This window comes from Agelaius tricolor, unplaced genomic scaffold (assembly GCF_023055355.1).
Source record: "Agelaius tricolor isolate 1412-34295 unplaced genomic scaffold, bAgeTri1.0.p SCAF_9, whole genome shotgun sequence".
Taxonomy (NCBI): Eukaryota; Metazoa; Chordata; class Aves; order Passeriformes; family Icteridae; genus Agelaius; species Agelaius tricolor.
The window spans coordinates 25873980-25889865 of NW_027269269.1; the positions used below are offsets into that span (position 1 = coordinate 25873980).

At 46.9% G+C, this 15886-nt stretch overlaps 1 protein-coding gene across 3 annotated transcripts in view; it reads left to right on the top strand.

The window, feature by feature from the left end:
• Positions 1-15886, top strand: part of LSAMP (limbic system associated membrane protein) — a 990094-nt gene that overhangs the window by 683885 nt on the left and 290323 nt on the right. The window contains exon 2 of one of the 3 annotated variants that reach the window (XM_071433325.1): positions 1055-1133. In XM_071433325.1, the coding sequence (XP_071289426.1) occupies positions 1055-1133 (79 nt within the window). Of the gene's footprint in view, positions 1-477; positions 1134-15886 lie in introns of those variants that run through there. The other 2 variants (XM_071433324.1, XM_071433326.1) reach the window with 2 other exon arrangements.

The window sequence follows — 15886 nt, forward strand, 5'->3', positions numbered from 1 at the left end:
ATTTGCCGTACCTTCCTCCGTCCTCTCTGCCCTACTCCCTGTGCCTCCTTCCCGCTCAGCAGCTCCCGGCTGCTCCTGCCTTCTCTCTGCTCCCCGCTCCACTTCCCCGCTCCCCTTCTCCTTTCTCCAGCCCCCTCTTCCTCTTCCATCCCCTTCCCTCTCTTCCTCTCCTTCCTCCCCTCTCCTTCGGGGCTCACCCCCTTTGCCTTGCAGCCCTCATGCCTTTCCAAGCCCTCTCTCCCCGCTGCAGTGCCCTCTCCCCTCCCCGGCCGCCGTTCCGTGTCCCCCCGGGTATCCCCGGTCCCCGGTGCGGGGCCCCGGGCGGCTGCGCCCCGGGAGAGGATGGGGAGCGCGGCCCGCGGCTCCTTCCGTGCCCGCCGCCGCCGCCGTGGTGCCGAGCTGCCGTCTCACGAGTAAGGCTCCCTCCTCCCTCTCTCCCTCTCTCCTCCTCCTCCTCCTCCTCCCTCCCTCGCTCCGCCTGGGAAAGTGGGTTAGGAGGGAGCGCGGGGCTGGAGGCTGCACAGCCACAGGACTATCCCCTCCCGCATCCCGGTGGCACAGGATTCCTCTTGTTCCTTTTCTTTTTATTTTTTTTCTCACCACTCTTCATCACTCTAAACGGGTCGATTTAATTGTTATTATTCCGTAGTTATTTTGCTACCTGACTTTTTTCGTCTTGCTTCTTTTTTCCCCCTTTTTTTATTTGAAGGATCTGCTAAGACTTTTTTTTTTTTTTTTTTTTTTGGAAAGCCTTAAAAAAAAAAAGGCAAGGAAGGGAAAGAAGCCAGCAAGAGACTGAAAAGAGCAAGAGAAAGTGGCAGCTGAGAAGAACTGTGAAATCACCTCCCCTTTTTTGGACTGTCGATCAGAGCGAGAGTTGTACATTATTATTATTGTTTTTCTTTCTGCGTCTATCTGTCCACATACGCAGGCAGAGAAAGAGACAAGTACTGACAGTGAAACTCGACGAGACCAGCCATGGTAGCAAGGGCTCAGCCTGATCGGAAACAATTACCACTGGTCCTACTGAGATTGCTTTGCCTTCTCCCTACAGGGCTGCCAGTCCGCAGCGTGGATTTTACCCGAGGTACCGATAACATCACCGTGAGGCAAGGGGACACAGCCATCCTCAGGTAGGGCATTTTGCCAACTTTTCCTCTCCTGTGTGTGCATCTATATTGCCATGTATGCAACGTGTACGTGTGACGTGGTCCAGATTTGTGGGTATAAGTCTCTGTGAGATTGTGTGTTATTTTACCTCTCAAACTGCAGTAGCAGCAGCTGCTACAAACAGGCTCTGCATGTGTGTTTGTGCTTTAATATGAAAAAATTGCAAAGCTTTTGAACACTTCTTGCCCCACTATCCTCTGTGTAGTGCCCTGGATCGAAAGAATTTCAGTGGGGAAAGATAGTTTGTGTCAGCCAGCTCTTGGGAGCGTACACTTTCCACCAGCCCTGCAGTATCAATAGAGGAATCGAAAAGGGATCCAGCTGTGCTTGCCAGATGTTACATTGATCTTCCCGTGCTTCTTTTTGTACATATGCAAAAACTTTATCCCTGGTGCTGCCAGAACTCTCAGGCAAGTTCTTTTGGGAAACCCTTGTCCTTTAATTTTATTTATTTATTTTTCTGCCCTGCGGGGAGGGAAGATGGATACAATAGTTGAACAGGCTGGTGAAAAAATGGTGTAGCAGCTCTGACTGCTACAATTTACGGAGATTGTATCTTTGTGTGTTGGGGTTTTTTGCATGGCTAAATAAATGGGTGTATGCTGTGCCTGTGTGTCTGGTTGTGATGAGGATGTCTTTGCACACGAAACCTTGCTTACTGGCAGTATTGAGTGTTGTATTTCTGATTTCATTGTGCAGGTTTTCCAAAGGTACTTCTGGCACTACTTGGGCTTTCTGTTAGGAGCGTCCCAAATAGCTGAACTGCAGTAGTCTTTTTCCTGTAGGTCTTTTTTTTTTTTAATTCTACACCTTGCTCAACTTACCTGCAGTAACTCCCCTACTGAAGGAAAATTCTGTGTGTGTGAATGTGCACACTGTGTGTTATGGCTGTAAAACTACTGGGTGTAATTTAAAATAAGTCTGTGATCTGTGTGAGGAGCTGATAGTGCACAAACCCTGAAGCATCAAGGGAGCAATCCCCTAGTAAAGCTAACAGCAGCAGCAAAGTTTTCTTTCTCTTTCTGTGAAATAAATCCTGCTGGATGTCACCAAACACTCTGCTACATGATCCCCTGTGTCCTGCATCCCTCCCATTTAATGATAGAGGGAGGAAGGATGCTGGAAGAGGGATGTGTGTGTGTGTGTGTGTGTGTGTGTGTGTGTACGCATATCGCTTCGGTCGCCTCCCATGTCCTCGGTTGTTTTGATCCTGGAATATCCATTCAGCAGCTTCCATTCCCCAGCTCTCCAGACTTGTTAACTTGAATGTAAGATTTATCCACACAGAGTAATAGGATTTACAGAGTAATTCATCTGCCTTGCATATGCAGTGGAAGCGGTTTAGATTCGACATGGTAAACACCTAACAAGGGGTGTTGCCTCTGACTCCAGCTTCTCTACTCTCTCTTCCACTCACTACCAATCCATATATCCCATTAACCCTTTTCTAGCAGGACTCCTAGCTGACTTATCCCATTTTTAAAGGCAAATCGCTTCCATCAATCATTTATTTTGGAGGGGCTGCTCAGACAGATGTTTGCCAGCATGTTTGGTACATGCAGCAGCAGACAAGTCATTAAGCTCGCTTGCCCAGACAGGGGTCACTAGATTTCTATTTCCCACTTAACCTTGGAGCTTTTCAGTTTATCTAGATGCTGTGTGCTAAAGCTGCCTTTGCAGCTGAGAGGGCTGAGCGGATGGTGGAGATGGTGCCTGCAAGGGCTGCATGTGAAGCGTTCCTTCATCAGCAAGCTCCACGGGGCTGCATGGGAGAGTGCTTTCTGTGATTGCATGTGGCTTGCCAGTGTTATGTCAGGCACTAAAATAAAACACCTGAGTGAAGTGATCCAGCTGTGTCAGCCAGATGTGTGCCAAGTGACACAGTCTGCAGGAGCAGCACACCACCCGGCCATGTAAATGCTTGCCCCGGGCAATACTGTATTCCTGGCTGGCTGCATTTCTGTCAGAAGTAACTGTGGCCAGTGCACAGGCTGTACCTTTTCCTTCAGCTACCTTCCTAAGCCCTTTAAGCAGATCTGGCCAACTGTATGCTTTTCACATTTCCTAGGAAGGGCAGCTGTCTCCCTTTCCCTGGGACCAGACCCAGGTTTCTGGGATATTTCAGTTCCTCCTTCAGACAAGAAGCAGAAACCAGGCTGTACTGGGAGACAGACTGCCACATGAAGCTTGTAGGTGTGAGATTTCCCCATGTCCCATGGACTTTAGGTCCTGCAGGATAACATTTCTTGTCCTCAGTTTTAAAGCAAAGATTTGTTTGCTAGCTTCCCCCTCACTGTTTTGTCAACCTCCAAAACATAACTCACTTTAAGACAGCCTTGTTTTGAAAAACTCCCAGTGCCTCACTCTCCCTGTCTATAGATCCACTATGACAACAGAAGGAAAAGAGCTAGATGGAAAAAATAAAAACTCTGTTAGATGATCTGTACTAACTGTGTTCAAAGCAGAACTTTATGTCCACAGATAGATAGGTAAGAGTTTTCTATGCATGGATCACATCACCTATCTTTGCTAAACATCTGCTTCAGAGGGATTGTGCAGCATCAGTTTGCCAGTGCCCAGTAGCTCCTGTAGCTTGAAGGGAAATAAAAGTGTAGGAGGGAGAAAAAATGATACGCAGTTGGAGAGAAATAAAAGCAGTATACATAGTGATAAGATAACTAAAAACATTTTGTTCCTGTAAATTGTGATGCAAATCATTCAGCGAATCAGCAAGGACAGGATATTCTAAATGAGTCTTCCTCTTGGGGCCTTATACATTTGTATATAGGGTTACACTTGTAGGTGGAAGAATGGGTGGGTGGGCTGATCTATGAAGTGGAGAAAAATAGTTTATTATAAGCCCTAATGTTCCTAAAGGAAGCCAGTCCTCTGAAGCTTCATCTGCAGCTTGTTACTCAGAATAGAATTATTCTGAAAAGTTTGGAGATGACTTTCTAAAGCTGTAGCATTTAAAATATTCCCTCAGTCCAGGACTATTAAAAAATGTCCCTAACTCTAAACTGGCTCATCTCCTAAATGACCTGGCAGCAGATTTGATTCATATGTCAGCCTTGCTGAAGGTTGATGACTCTTAGTGAGTATTTGGCATGGGGAAGTTAGGGAATTGCAGAGAGAATAAAAATAGCTAATTATAGGCTATCCGCAGGGAAAAGGGTAATTGTCTGCTCCTTGGAGCAAGGCAGAAAAGAGAGGCGGGCTCTGAGAGCTGCAACAGGTGAGAAGGGCTGAGCAGAGTTGCTGGTGTTTGTCCAGCTGCAACCAAGAAAATAGAGTAGGATGTTTTAAAGATGACACTGTATATTGGTGAGCCTGTCAGATTTACTAAGGTTTCATTTTTTTAACTCTGTCTTCAGCAAGTGAAGAAGGACACTGAACCTTATTTTGAGTTTTGAGAGGGAACTTTGGCCACAGTTCCTGCCAATGTCTTGCTGTCCAGATTACAATCATGAGGCTGTCAGGTTTTGTATGCAACTTCCCTACTTGGTGTTAGGAAAAGAAGAAAATAATATCCAAACAAGAAACGTACAACATATCCCCCAAACTAATTAAAATAGGAAAAGGAAAACAGGCCCCAACCCCAAATCTTCTTGCTGTTTGCCTGCCTTCAGCATCCCTTCCCACCTCATTTGCTGTGCACATTTTGGGTGAGCAAAGGCAGGTACACGTTCAGCCTAGGGAGAGGATGAGGAATACGAGGATGTTGGCTAAACTAGGACGTGTGCAGTAATGAAGGGCAGCTGCTGCTAACTGGGAAGGAAGGGAACTGTGTTCTGTGTTGTGTTTGGCCCTCTAGATGGTTTAAAAGCAAAATGGCAGTGGGGAGTCCATGCTATGGGATCAAGTACCTGTACAGCATGTTGGGGAAAGATCAGCTGCCTCAGAACCAGCACAGCAGTGCAACTCAAAGTGCCTTCAAAGAGCTCATCTGAGTGTGTCAGCAGGACTTGCAGCTTGCCCAGGAATTTTGGAAGTTCTGGCACAAGTGCAGATTTAGCCTTTAAAGACTCCTGAAATGGAGCTCATCACCAGCTGGAACCAAAATGGGTCACATCTCCATCCCAATCTGTTCTGTTATACCAGTACAAATCCACTAAAGCCCAAGGGCAGAGTCAGAAATATTCCATTTGTCTTTGGGGCAGATTCCCAGGGACCGCAAATAAAGAGGTACAAGTGACTCATACAGGGCATAAGCTTCTGAGCACTGCTCAGATGATGTTCAGCCTTTGGAGAACTGGGATCTCGCCAAGGCCAGAATTTGGCTCATTGCTCTTGAGTTTTTCCAAGCGTCAACTTTTCATCAAGAACTAAAACAATCTCATGCTGATGTGCAGATGAAAACCAACATTTGACTGAGTGTGCATTTTTCATTTTTACCAGGTATTTTAAAATAATGTAAATTTTCAGGCTGATAGCACATTTAGGAACATCCATCCTAACAGGTACATAGTTTCTTCAAGTTGTATGTTTCAAAGGATGGGCTAGAATCAAATTACCAGCAGTAATGACAGTGCTGTTGGCGTAATCCTGCAATATAAGCAATTTATGCAAACTCTGTTCTTGGCCTCCCAGTATTTTGCTGATATGTTACATGTGGAGCTGTGCTAGAGGACAAAAGCACCTCAGGCAAAATAGCAACACAACATCACAACAAAGTTTATGCTCTATACCGTCATTTTAAAATAAAAGTAAAAGCTGTTCAGATTACACTTACAATTAGCATATGATTTATAACAGGGAGCACTGAGCTGAGCCCTTTACAAGAAATGAGAATAGGCATATTCAAACGTATAATGCCACATAATAATACAGTCTTGGCAGTAAAATTGTAACCTTGATTATTAGTGGTATTGTTGTGGCACTTAGAGGCCACCATTAGGTTGAGGCCCCCTTTGTATTAAATGCCACGTGAGCAGAGAGTGAGAGATCCCCCCCACTCTGCAGGGCAGGCAGGCTATTAGCTGGGATGGACCCAGGCTGGGGTGGGCAGGAGGTGAGGGGACTCGCCCAGGGTTGCTCGCAGGGCTCAGGCACACCCAGCCTAGTGACCTATCCATTAGCTTGGCTTGCCTTTTGGCTCAGCCACACAGCAACCCAGCAAATGTGACAAATGAGGATTCCCTAGTACATCCTCATCCACACTGGTGTTGACTAGAAGTCCCAAGTGCCTTCCTCTCTCTTTGGTCTGTACAAAGCCTTCATTATCAATTCCATGGTCCATGTATTGAGACAGGGTAAGTAAGGATCTGTGCAAACTCTGCTGATTCTTTCCTTCAAATGAAAAATAAAAATGTATAAATGTAGTAACAGATGATGTTGCAAAACTTCCAGCTCTGGCAGCAGATGGTGCCATTATCTGAAGGCACACATGCATCCATAGATATGTGAGTGTGTGTGTGTGTGCATACATATGATAAAGGCAGTTGCAATATGAGTATGGTCAAAGGCTGGCAATCATCATCTCTCCTATTTTTATATGGTGTACCCAGAGGTAAGGGGGCCCTTTGTGAGAATGTCCTTCCTGCAGGGTGGGACTAACCTATCAAAAGGAAAAGTAGAATGGAAATTAGAAAAGGAAAGGCTTTCTTTGGTGAAATGATGCATGTTTAATAACACTGTACGTATATTTTGCATTCAGAAAGATGGAGAGACAGCGTTGAACTGTATGGCTGTAACCTCCTCCCCTGAGTCTGCACACACACTTCAGTTTGCAACTAAGTACCATATGTTTTCCTACTTAGTTGGCATTATAATTTATATAGTACTACATGTTACCTGAAGTGTCTTGGAGTCAGTACCTCTTCCACTCCCCTCCCCAGCAGGTCATGAGGAAAGACCTATTCTTAAAATAGCTCATAGTTACTGGAATTTGCCATCTCATAACTATAAGTTTTCAAAATATATGTTACACGTACCTGCCCTTTATATCCAGACCCACAGGCATCTGATTCTGACAGATCTGCAGGGCCCCAGCTTGCTGCTGATGCAGCGGCAGGGCTTCAACAGGCTCACTGAGAGGCTGAATATAGCCATTTTCATTGAAGTTACCTAGTTTTGTTGTCCATCAAAATTCACTCTGGTTTGTGTGAACTTGTGCTCAGCTGGAGTAAGTGCAATGGAGGGCACAAAGGTGAAGTCAGGAATTTACTGAGTTTTCTTTTACTATTCTCTTGCTGAAGAAAAAAACGAATATGATTTTCAGCTGAATCTGACACCAAAGCATTTGCTTCAGGCTTCAAGCACATCTAATGTGCCTGGTTTTATGGTAAGTAATGGGAACTAATAATGATAAGTTTCACCTCTGCCTAGAAAACAGCTATTTCAAAATAATGTGAACCGCCAGTCTCCTATGTGCTGATATATTTCTGCAGATTTTTATTAGGAACAACTTGGTTGTGTGGGAGAGGCCAGCTGTGGTCCTAGAGTTCCCCCGCCGTGCTTAGCCCTGTGCAAAGAGAGGAGAAATAGCACTGCTGCAGCTCTATTGATTTCACAGGGGCTGGGCTTCCTCAGTCCCAAATAACTTGATGGAAATGAGCCCACTCACACTGGGCTGGAATTCAGCAGATATTTTGCAATAGCACATCTGTATGAAATCTGGGAGGTGTGTGCTTGTGTGTGCCTGTGTGCAAGTGTGTGTTTCCCTATGTTTGCTCCCATTTAAAAGTGGAAAGTGTTTTCTTGTATGCAGTTGGACAAATGTTCATATACTTTGTAAAGTTGCCACACTTGCAACTGAGAGGCAGCATTGTCAGATGGCCCAGATAAAGGCCCACTTACTTGGAGGTCTCTGTGGATTTTTCCAACTCCTGGACCTCAGTAATCCTCACCAATGCTGGAAGTGTCCTTTTGTTTCAGTGTGTTTTATTTGCTACAGCTGTTAAGGAGAAAAAGCAGCAAGTATATAGCAACAGAATATAGCATCTTCCTCTTCTGAGGCTCAGGGATTAACACCACTGTAGATCTGGCTAATACTGACCCTTTGCAGTGGCAACCTGAACCACTCCCGCCAATTTACATTTCAGTAGCAGAGGGAAGTAGTGAAAACTTTGGAAGAAGGAAGAGCTTTCTCTCCTGCACACAGCCTCCCGCTGTCCTGTAAGAACCCAGACATGTCTAAATGGTTTCTCATCACAGGTGCTCTCCTTAGATGGATTCCTAGAAGCCCACCAGATTTATGAGGGAAAGGGAAAGGCCAAGAGGGTTCCAGCTCACCCTCCCAACCTCTGCCAACCTCTGTGTTGTGCAAAACAAAAGGGGAGTGGTCCCACCACTGTGCAGCTGCTACTCATGGTGCCACTGCATCTTCTCCTCTCAGGGTCAGCAGGATGGCCATGTTGGAGATGCACCACTGTCACTGTCCCTAACATGGTATGACTTAGTGTATCAGTGAGAGCAGTGCCTACCAGAGGTGGTCATGGTGATGCTTTTCCAGTGTAGGAAACCACAGTTACTTTAACCAGAAACCAAATAGTGCCTTATATGGCAGCTACCTCAGTGCTCTACTTCCTCTCTCCATCCCAAGCTGCTTTTCCACCCTCACACGAGACCGTGATTTGGAGCTGCACATCCAATCACCTTTCATGCCTTCCTCTGCAAACAAAACCTGTGTTGAAATCCACTGGCAGGCAGCATCCACGACTTTGAATAGTAAATACAAATCTCTCCTTTTGCCTCTCTGTCTCTCTCTCTCTCTGTTATTAAGCTGACAGGCACTTAGCCAATTATCCAGTCGTCATCTCAGCTGTATTTATGAAGGAGGAAGAGACAATGCACACAGCTCTTGTCTTCAGGGCTTCAGCTGAGTCTCCCTTGTGTGCTGTAGCATTTCCCCTTGTCTGAGCTGCTTAGAATACACAGGGGAAGAAACCAGTGAAGGGGTTTGGTTGAGAAGAGGGGTTGGGGAGTAGAGGTGGGGAAAGAGGTCTGCTCCCCCAGACCAGGGGCACACCAGAGCTGTCGCTGTTTGGCACTGCTTTTGTGTTTAAATTTGGCAGAGCGCACACGCCTTTGTTGCATAAGGTTGCGATGGATGGGGAATGCAGTGGCTGTGGATACTTGCAAAGTCCTTTTGCAAGGATCAAAAGTCAGGAACTATGTGGTGGCAGATTGTGAGTCTGTGCCTTAAAGTGAGGGAGTCACATGTACTTGGGACGTGGTGTGCATTTGTGACTTGGATCCAGGAGCCAACTCTAATCCCCGATGCGGTACTGTGCCTAGAACATACAGCCTGCGCTGGCTCAAGTGTTTACTCCAAACAGCAAAATTTAGGCAAATAGCACTGAAGTGTTCTGTGAATATTTTCATGAATGTTAAAAATGAATTCACTTTGGCTGCAGCTGTGCTTCCTTTGTGTGTGTGCATGTGCATCTTCTTTTCTCTCCCCCTTGTGAATAATCTGAGTGGATGAGTTTTCCTTGCCCTGGCGTTCATGGACAGAATGTTTTTAAAAGGTCCATAGATGAGCAAAACAAGGCTCTAGCAGCAACTTCTGCAGCTGGAAGCCCTGTCTGTACAGATCTGCAGGCATGTGCCCCTTCCTCACCTTAAACCAAGACACTAATTTTGTGTGTATGCCTGTGGTGCTCTTGATATATATTTATGTTGGATGCTGCTTATGGAGCACTGAACATGGTTCTTGCAACCCCTCATAGGAGCCCAGGCATAAAAGCAGTTGAACAAGTGAGATGTAGAGCTGATCACAGCTTGAGCCACAATAATTTATGTGCACGTGACAAGAGAAAATTACCTTTAAACTCTGCACCCAACCAATCAATCTTGCAGCAGCCTGCTTTTGCTTGAAAAGGTGCCTCAGGCCAAGCCTATCAAGCTCAGAAAAAGAAAGGTTAAAATGTTCCAACATCATTATCTCTTCCTTTTTCTTTGAAGGAGAGGAACCACAGTGACAAAGCCTAGCTGACTCCTTCACACCAGCTCCTTTGTAGTGAGTTTCATTCCCACCTCCAGCCCTGATTCCCAAATGGAGTCAGCACGGATTTTTCCATGGTCAGGCCCATTGCTTATGTGGTCACAGAATAGAAAGGAAAGCATGTGACAGAGAGGACCAGGCACAAATAAGCATGTTGGAATTGGAAAATGCTCAAGAGGGGAGGAAAACGTTACCACTGCAAGGTGCAATTATTGAGTGCTGCAGGTAGTACTGGTATCTAGTACTCCATCTCTTCCAGGGTGTCTTCTGAGCTTGGAGAAAAGTGAGATTCCAGGAGTGATTACTTCTTGAAAAATGATTGTCCCCTCTCTGCCAAATATGATGTAACATGATCCATAGTCTCCATCCCTGCAGCAATAGAGCAGAGAGCCTGCACCAGCTGAGGCACTTGTTCATTGGGGCTTCACAGGGGAAGGGGCAGTGGAGCCTCCCTCCTGCTATGAGCAGAGACATGTGTGGGCTGTGATTTAGTGCACCATGCTTGTCCCTTCAGTGCAGGCAGGTTTATTAGCAGTCCTCTTGAGTCAAAGGACAGAGGAGGTTTTAAGCTGGTGGAAGAAGATGGAGAGGGGCTGCTGCAGCCTGCCCTCCCTCCCCCCTTTTCACATTTGCTGCCCCCTTAGCCTTTGGTGTGCTGCTTGAACAGGAGTGTTCCTTCCACAACCCCCTGACATTTCTCAGGCAGGTTCTGTGCCCTGCCTCCAGCTCTTCAGACTGGCCCCACAAGGTAGTCATTTTCTCTTCCTGCACAGAATGCCTGGTGCATATATGTTTAGTGAGCTCATAGAAAGGGTGTGCATAGCAGGGCTAGTAAGAAGTGGGGCTGTGTCACCATTAAAGCTCTTCCTCTTCCTTGCAGAAATGCAGTTGGATGCCTTTTGCCTCCCAGTGATGTGTTTCTCCTGCTTTCAGTTGTGATCCAAGTTGGAAATGGAGTGGTAGAAGATCTCATTCATTTATGAGGTGATTGACAGGCAAGAGCTTAGGCTGCAGGCTGGTGTGAAAGCCACCTTGCTGCTGTCAGCAGAGGAACACACTGCAGCGCCTGCTTGGTATGCTGTGATTCTACTCCTGGAACTTGGAAGGAGGCAACTGGGGGCCTTTTCTCCCTCTGTTGTAGCTCTTTCTTGGGTGGGAAGCTTGACACTCTTGCGTGACACTCACGTGGGGTGACGCATCAGCACTGGAATGCAGATCTGAGATTTTCTTCTGCAAGTGGCAAAGAAGGCAGATGCATTTAAAAGACAATGGTGGTGCAATGGTGTTAGGGAAAATTCTCAGTGTTCAAATTGCCAAACCTCTCTAACCTTGAAGCATCAGGACTTTATCTGGTGAGTTATGATAATTTCAGCTGTATTTGTCCATTGCAGAAGCTGTAGAAGCTTTGGAGACAGCCCCATGTTTGGCCCTCCATTTGTCATGAAACCATAAGATGATACAGAAAACTAAAGCACCAGCTGCTGATGCTGTAACAGGGATGTTCCTTGATGCTGGTCACTATTTATTAACCTCCTGTGGCACTTTTTTGTAGGACTGTGTCTCTGAAGCTCTGGTGAAAACCCACACATCTTGGCTGCTTTTACACTTAAGAGAAACCTGAGATTGGCATCCATAATCAGGAGCAGAAGGTGCTGCAGGCAATCTGTCTTCCTTGCACTGCATTAAACCCATTTTAGTTTTTTCAGTTAAATATCAAATTATCTGTCCACCCACACATCCTCCCCACTGCAAACACTGTGGTTAGGGATGGGCCATCTGTAGGACTTCTACCTGGGTAAGGGGGTCCACGGGGGTTCTTGCGTAACATGCTTCATGCGTATTCATTGGCCTTTAGAGTGGCATTTCTTTCCTTCCTAGTCTCCTGGCTGGTCTCCAGTTCTGGCAATGAGTCAGAGGCATGCAGGTCTATCAATTTGAAAAGTGTGTCCCAAGGAGGAGGAACACGTGCAGCTTTGTTCTGCCCTGACTCGGGGAGAAGCACTTAAATGCAGGCCAGGTGGGTCAAGGACTTTGGACATGGTCAGACCAGTTAGCCTTTCAAATGCCTTTTTTTTTTTTTATTCCCCATAGGAAGCTAAAAGTGGGAGCAGCATCCAGCCCCCAGAGCAGAGAGAAGGAAGGACATGCATTAGATTTTACAGCATCCTTGTGTTGTGCTGTAGCTGTGTCCCTGCTTCAGTGGAAGTGATCACTGCAGCAGGGTCCTGTGTCTCTTTGGAGGGCTTTATGTTTCTAAGGAGATGTGGTCCACTTGGATGGACTCCAGGAGAGGGAAGTGGGAATGATCATAAGTCTAAACAGCTTACTTATGAGGACAGATGGATGAAAATGGGGCTGTTAGGACTGAAGAAGAGAGGACTAAATGTGAGATATGCATAACAGCATGGAGGTACATAGGACACAAAAGAAAGGAATTACTTCTGCAGAAGAAGATGGGGAGGAGTTTAAGATTGTAGCAAGAGAGACAGGTTTGATGTTGGTAAGCTCTGAAACAGTAAAGATTGCAAAACATTGAGTCAAATTTCCTTGGGAGGCTGTATAACTCCATTGCTGGAGAGCTTTAAGGACTGACTAGACATGTATGAGGAGTGACAGATGCCACAAATGACAAAGTAGAACTGATCTATCTTTCACAGAGTAGAACAGACTTGATAGTTCCTTTGGGTCTCTTCTACCTCTGCTGCTTGATTCTGTGCTGCCTTCAGGCTCAGAGAACAGCAGGAGCATAGGCAGAAAGGCAGCTGAAAAGTTCAGGGAAGTGCCTCAGTGAGATGCTGAGTGAGCCTGGCCGGGCAGTCCTTACCCATTTCTTCGGCTGTGGCTGACCTTCTCCCTTCCATCTCAGGGACATCATGTGCTCCAAGGAGACTGTCATCAGTGCCACTCCAGTCCAAGCATATGACACTTAACCTATCTGGTAAAAAGAAGTAAGAATCTGTGTCAAAACTATCCCTAAAACTGATTTTCTTCTGCAGGGACTCAGATTTTTTTTTCTCATCTGCTGCCCTTGGAGGGCCACAGGACCTACAGGATATTTTACTATAAGCGTGGTAGGGAAAAACAAGTCGAAGGCTCAGTGTTTTATCCTCGGAAAGTTTGATGATGTTGCTGAATGCTCACTTCATGAGGCTTTGTCAGCATGTTCTGTTAATGAAATGTCACCTTTTATCGGTATGAAATCACTTTGTGCATTGGTATATGAGCCCATGAGGATTTGAGTCTACCTTAAGAGGGGTGGATGTGGTGCAATTTATGAGTACTCCTGGGGCTTTTCCCCACTAGGGAGCTGGCATGTGACATCAGGCCCAAAGTGGAGCAGGTGGCAAGCCTTGCAGCTACTGAGTGTCATGGCTTTAGCAGTGAACTGGGTGCACGTGAACCGATGAGAAAACTCCAGTGCAGTGAGGATGTAGGGGTGAGTAGAGACAGGATGTCTTAAGAGGTTGAGGAGCAATTTAAGAGAGGAAAAGCTATTCAGGGAAGGAGGGGAAGAGCATAAAGGGGCCTGCTGTAAAGTTTGGAGTAATGTGCTTGGTGTTAATCTTTCTCTAGCTGTAGTGACCCAGGCTGTTGCTAACCTGGCCAGGCAAGCTGCCAGAGGCTGTCTCCATTGCTCACCCACCGTCCACTCTCATCCTGTCTCTGACTGGTGTTTTCTTGTCAGCATTTCTCTCCCACAGATCGATTCCTCCTTGGCTCATCCCAGTGATTTTAAGCATAGAGAGAAACTTCCTCTTGGTGGTGAGAGATAATCAAGCTGAATATTACCCATCTCTGAAGTGCAGGCAGTTCGTGAGCAGAGCCAAAGTCAATATCTTGGCAGATGTTGCCTTGCATTGATTTATCTTCTCCTGGAGCAGGGTGGATGGTCTCAAAGAAAGCAGCATGGTCACCTGGCCAACCCCCAAAACATTTGCAGGCTACATTAGCTTGCTTGATTTGGTCTCCAGAAGCTGCTCTCCTCAGTGTCAGGGGGTAGAACAGCGTGGTGCCAAACTCACAAATCCCTCCTTTGTGCTCATCAGTGTTATTTCTTGTGCTGAGACACATCCTGGGCTCAGAGCACCAGCTCACGGTGCTGAGCTAAGCCAGCCTCATTTACTGGCTTAATGGAGCAAGGAAAGAAATGTGTGTGCTGCTGCTGGTGAGGGGAGAGGAACAAGAGACCCATGCCCCAGAAAGGCCTTGCAACATGGGGGTTCTTCCACGCGGGGAAACTGGATGTGTCAGAGAGGAAAGCAAGGGAGAGGAAGCTTCTGTCTGAGCAGCAGGAATGGGGGGAAATAGAAGGGCCCCTCTTCAAGCCAGAGGAATTACAGTCAGCAGATCGCTGTGTGGGACAGGGTGGGAGGAAGGGGGGCTGTTGGCAGATAGAGGGGGATGGTGGAGGCAGGCTGTGGGGAAACCAATTGCCAGGCAGGAGGACCAGGTCAGAGTGCTGCTCCTGGGCTTTGTCCTGTCAGAACAAGCAGACAAAGCATGCAAAGCTACCTGTATAGAGTTCCAGTCCCAAGCTCTCCAGCATAATACAGTCTCTGTTTTCAGAAACCTTTGAGCTCTCCTCCTATGTCTGGCAGCTCCAGGTTTGGCTTTGGCAGGAAAGGGACTCCAGCAGAGTAGGCAGGGGGTTTTTCAAAACCGCAGCTAAAGAGAAACCATCTGTATGATCTCAAGTAACAGACACTCACATGCAAAACCCATCCCCTTTGGTACCATCCCCTTCCCTCAGCCCCTCATCTCCCCATCCCTGGCTGAGCCCTTCACAGCTCCTCTCTGCCCACCCTGCCGTTTTCATGCTGGAGCAGCAGGCACTGCACAGATACACAAACCTCATCTCTGGTTCTGCAGCTTCCCCCAGGGTGTGGACAGATGCTGATTGTCTTCATGCCCAGTTGGGGACAGCAGGAATTGTTATAAATAGCATCAGTCCCTTGCATGGCAAAGACAGAACTTTCCCCTAGAAGTCCATCGCTCTGCTCCCAGGACTCATTGGGAGGTCTCTTAAATGTCACAGAACGTTTGCAGCAGAGAGTACCTCTGGAGGCCTCCTGTGGGTTGAGGGCTTGATCCAGGCAGAAAATGGAACAAGTTTGCTGAATCTTTCCTCACAATCTGATTCTTTCTGCCTGTCCTCATCATTTTTATGTGAACAGCAGTTTCTGTTCAGAAGAGACTTGGGACTGAAATAGGAGTAGCTGCAGAAGTGAGCACTTAAAATGCATAAACCTGATGTGTTGAGGAAACAAATAGGTCTGGAGCAGCATAAGGGATATAGAGATGCCAGGACAGAGCTGGTGTTGGGATCCTCAGTTCAGGAGAACTTTGCTGGGGGTACTGCTAGTACCACACCATAAAAGGGGTGGTAACAGCAAGAAAACTTTCCTGCAAGAAAGTAATATGCTTTTCCAGCACTAAAGATCCCCTCTGCTTCCCCTCGGGGGTTGATTTCCTTCTGTAGGAGTGCTGATTGCATAAGGAGCCAAAAGTAACCTGTTTAGAAGCAGGGCTGCTCATCCTCCCTCTCCTCTGCTCCCTGCCCTCAGGCAGAGGGGGCTGCTCAGCACCTCTGGGCAGCTGAAGCCCTCCCTTTGCATCTCCAGAGCTGGCACCAGGCTCTGTCCCCCTGACAGCAGCCGGACACCCCCTGCTGCAGCACCATTCCAGCCTCGGGCACTGCTTGCTGCTGCTGAGGCTCTGTTTGCATCAGCAGCAGCTCCTTGGCTGGGTTTGTGGCTGCAGGGGCTGCGC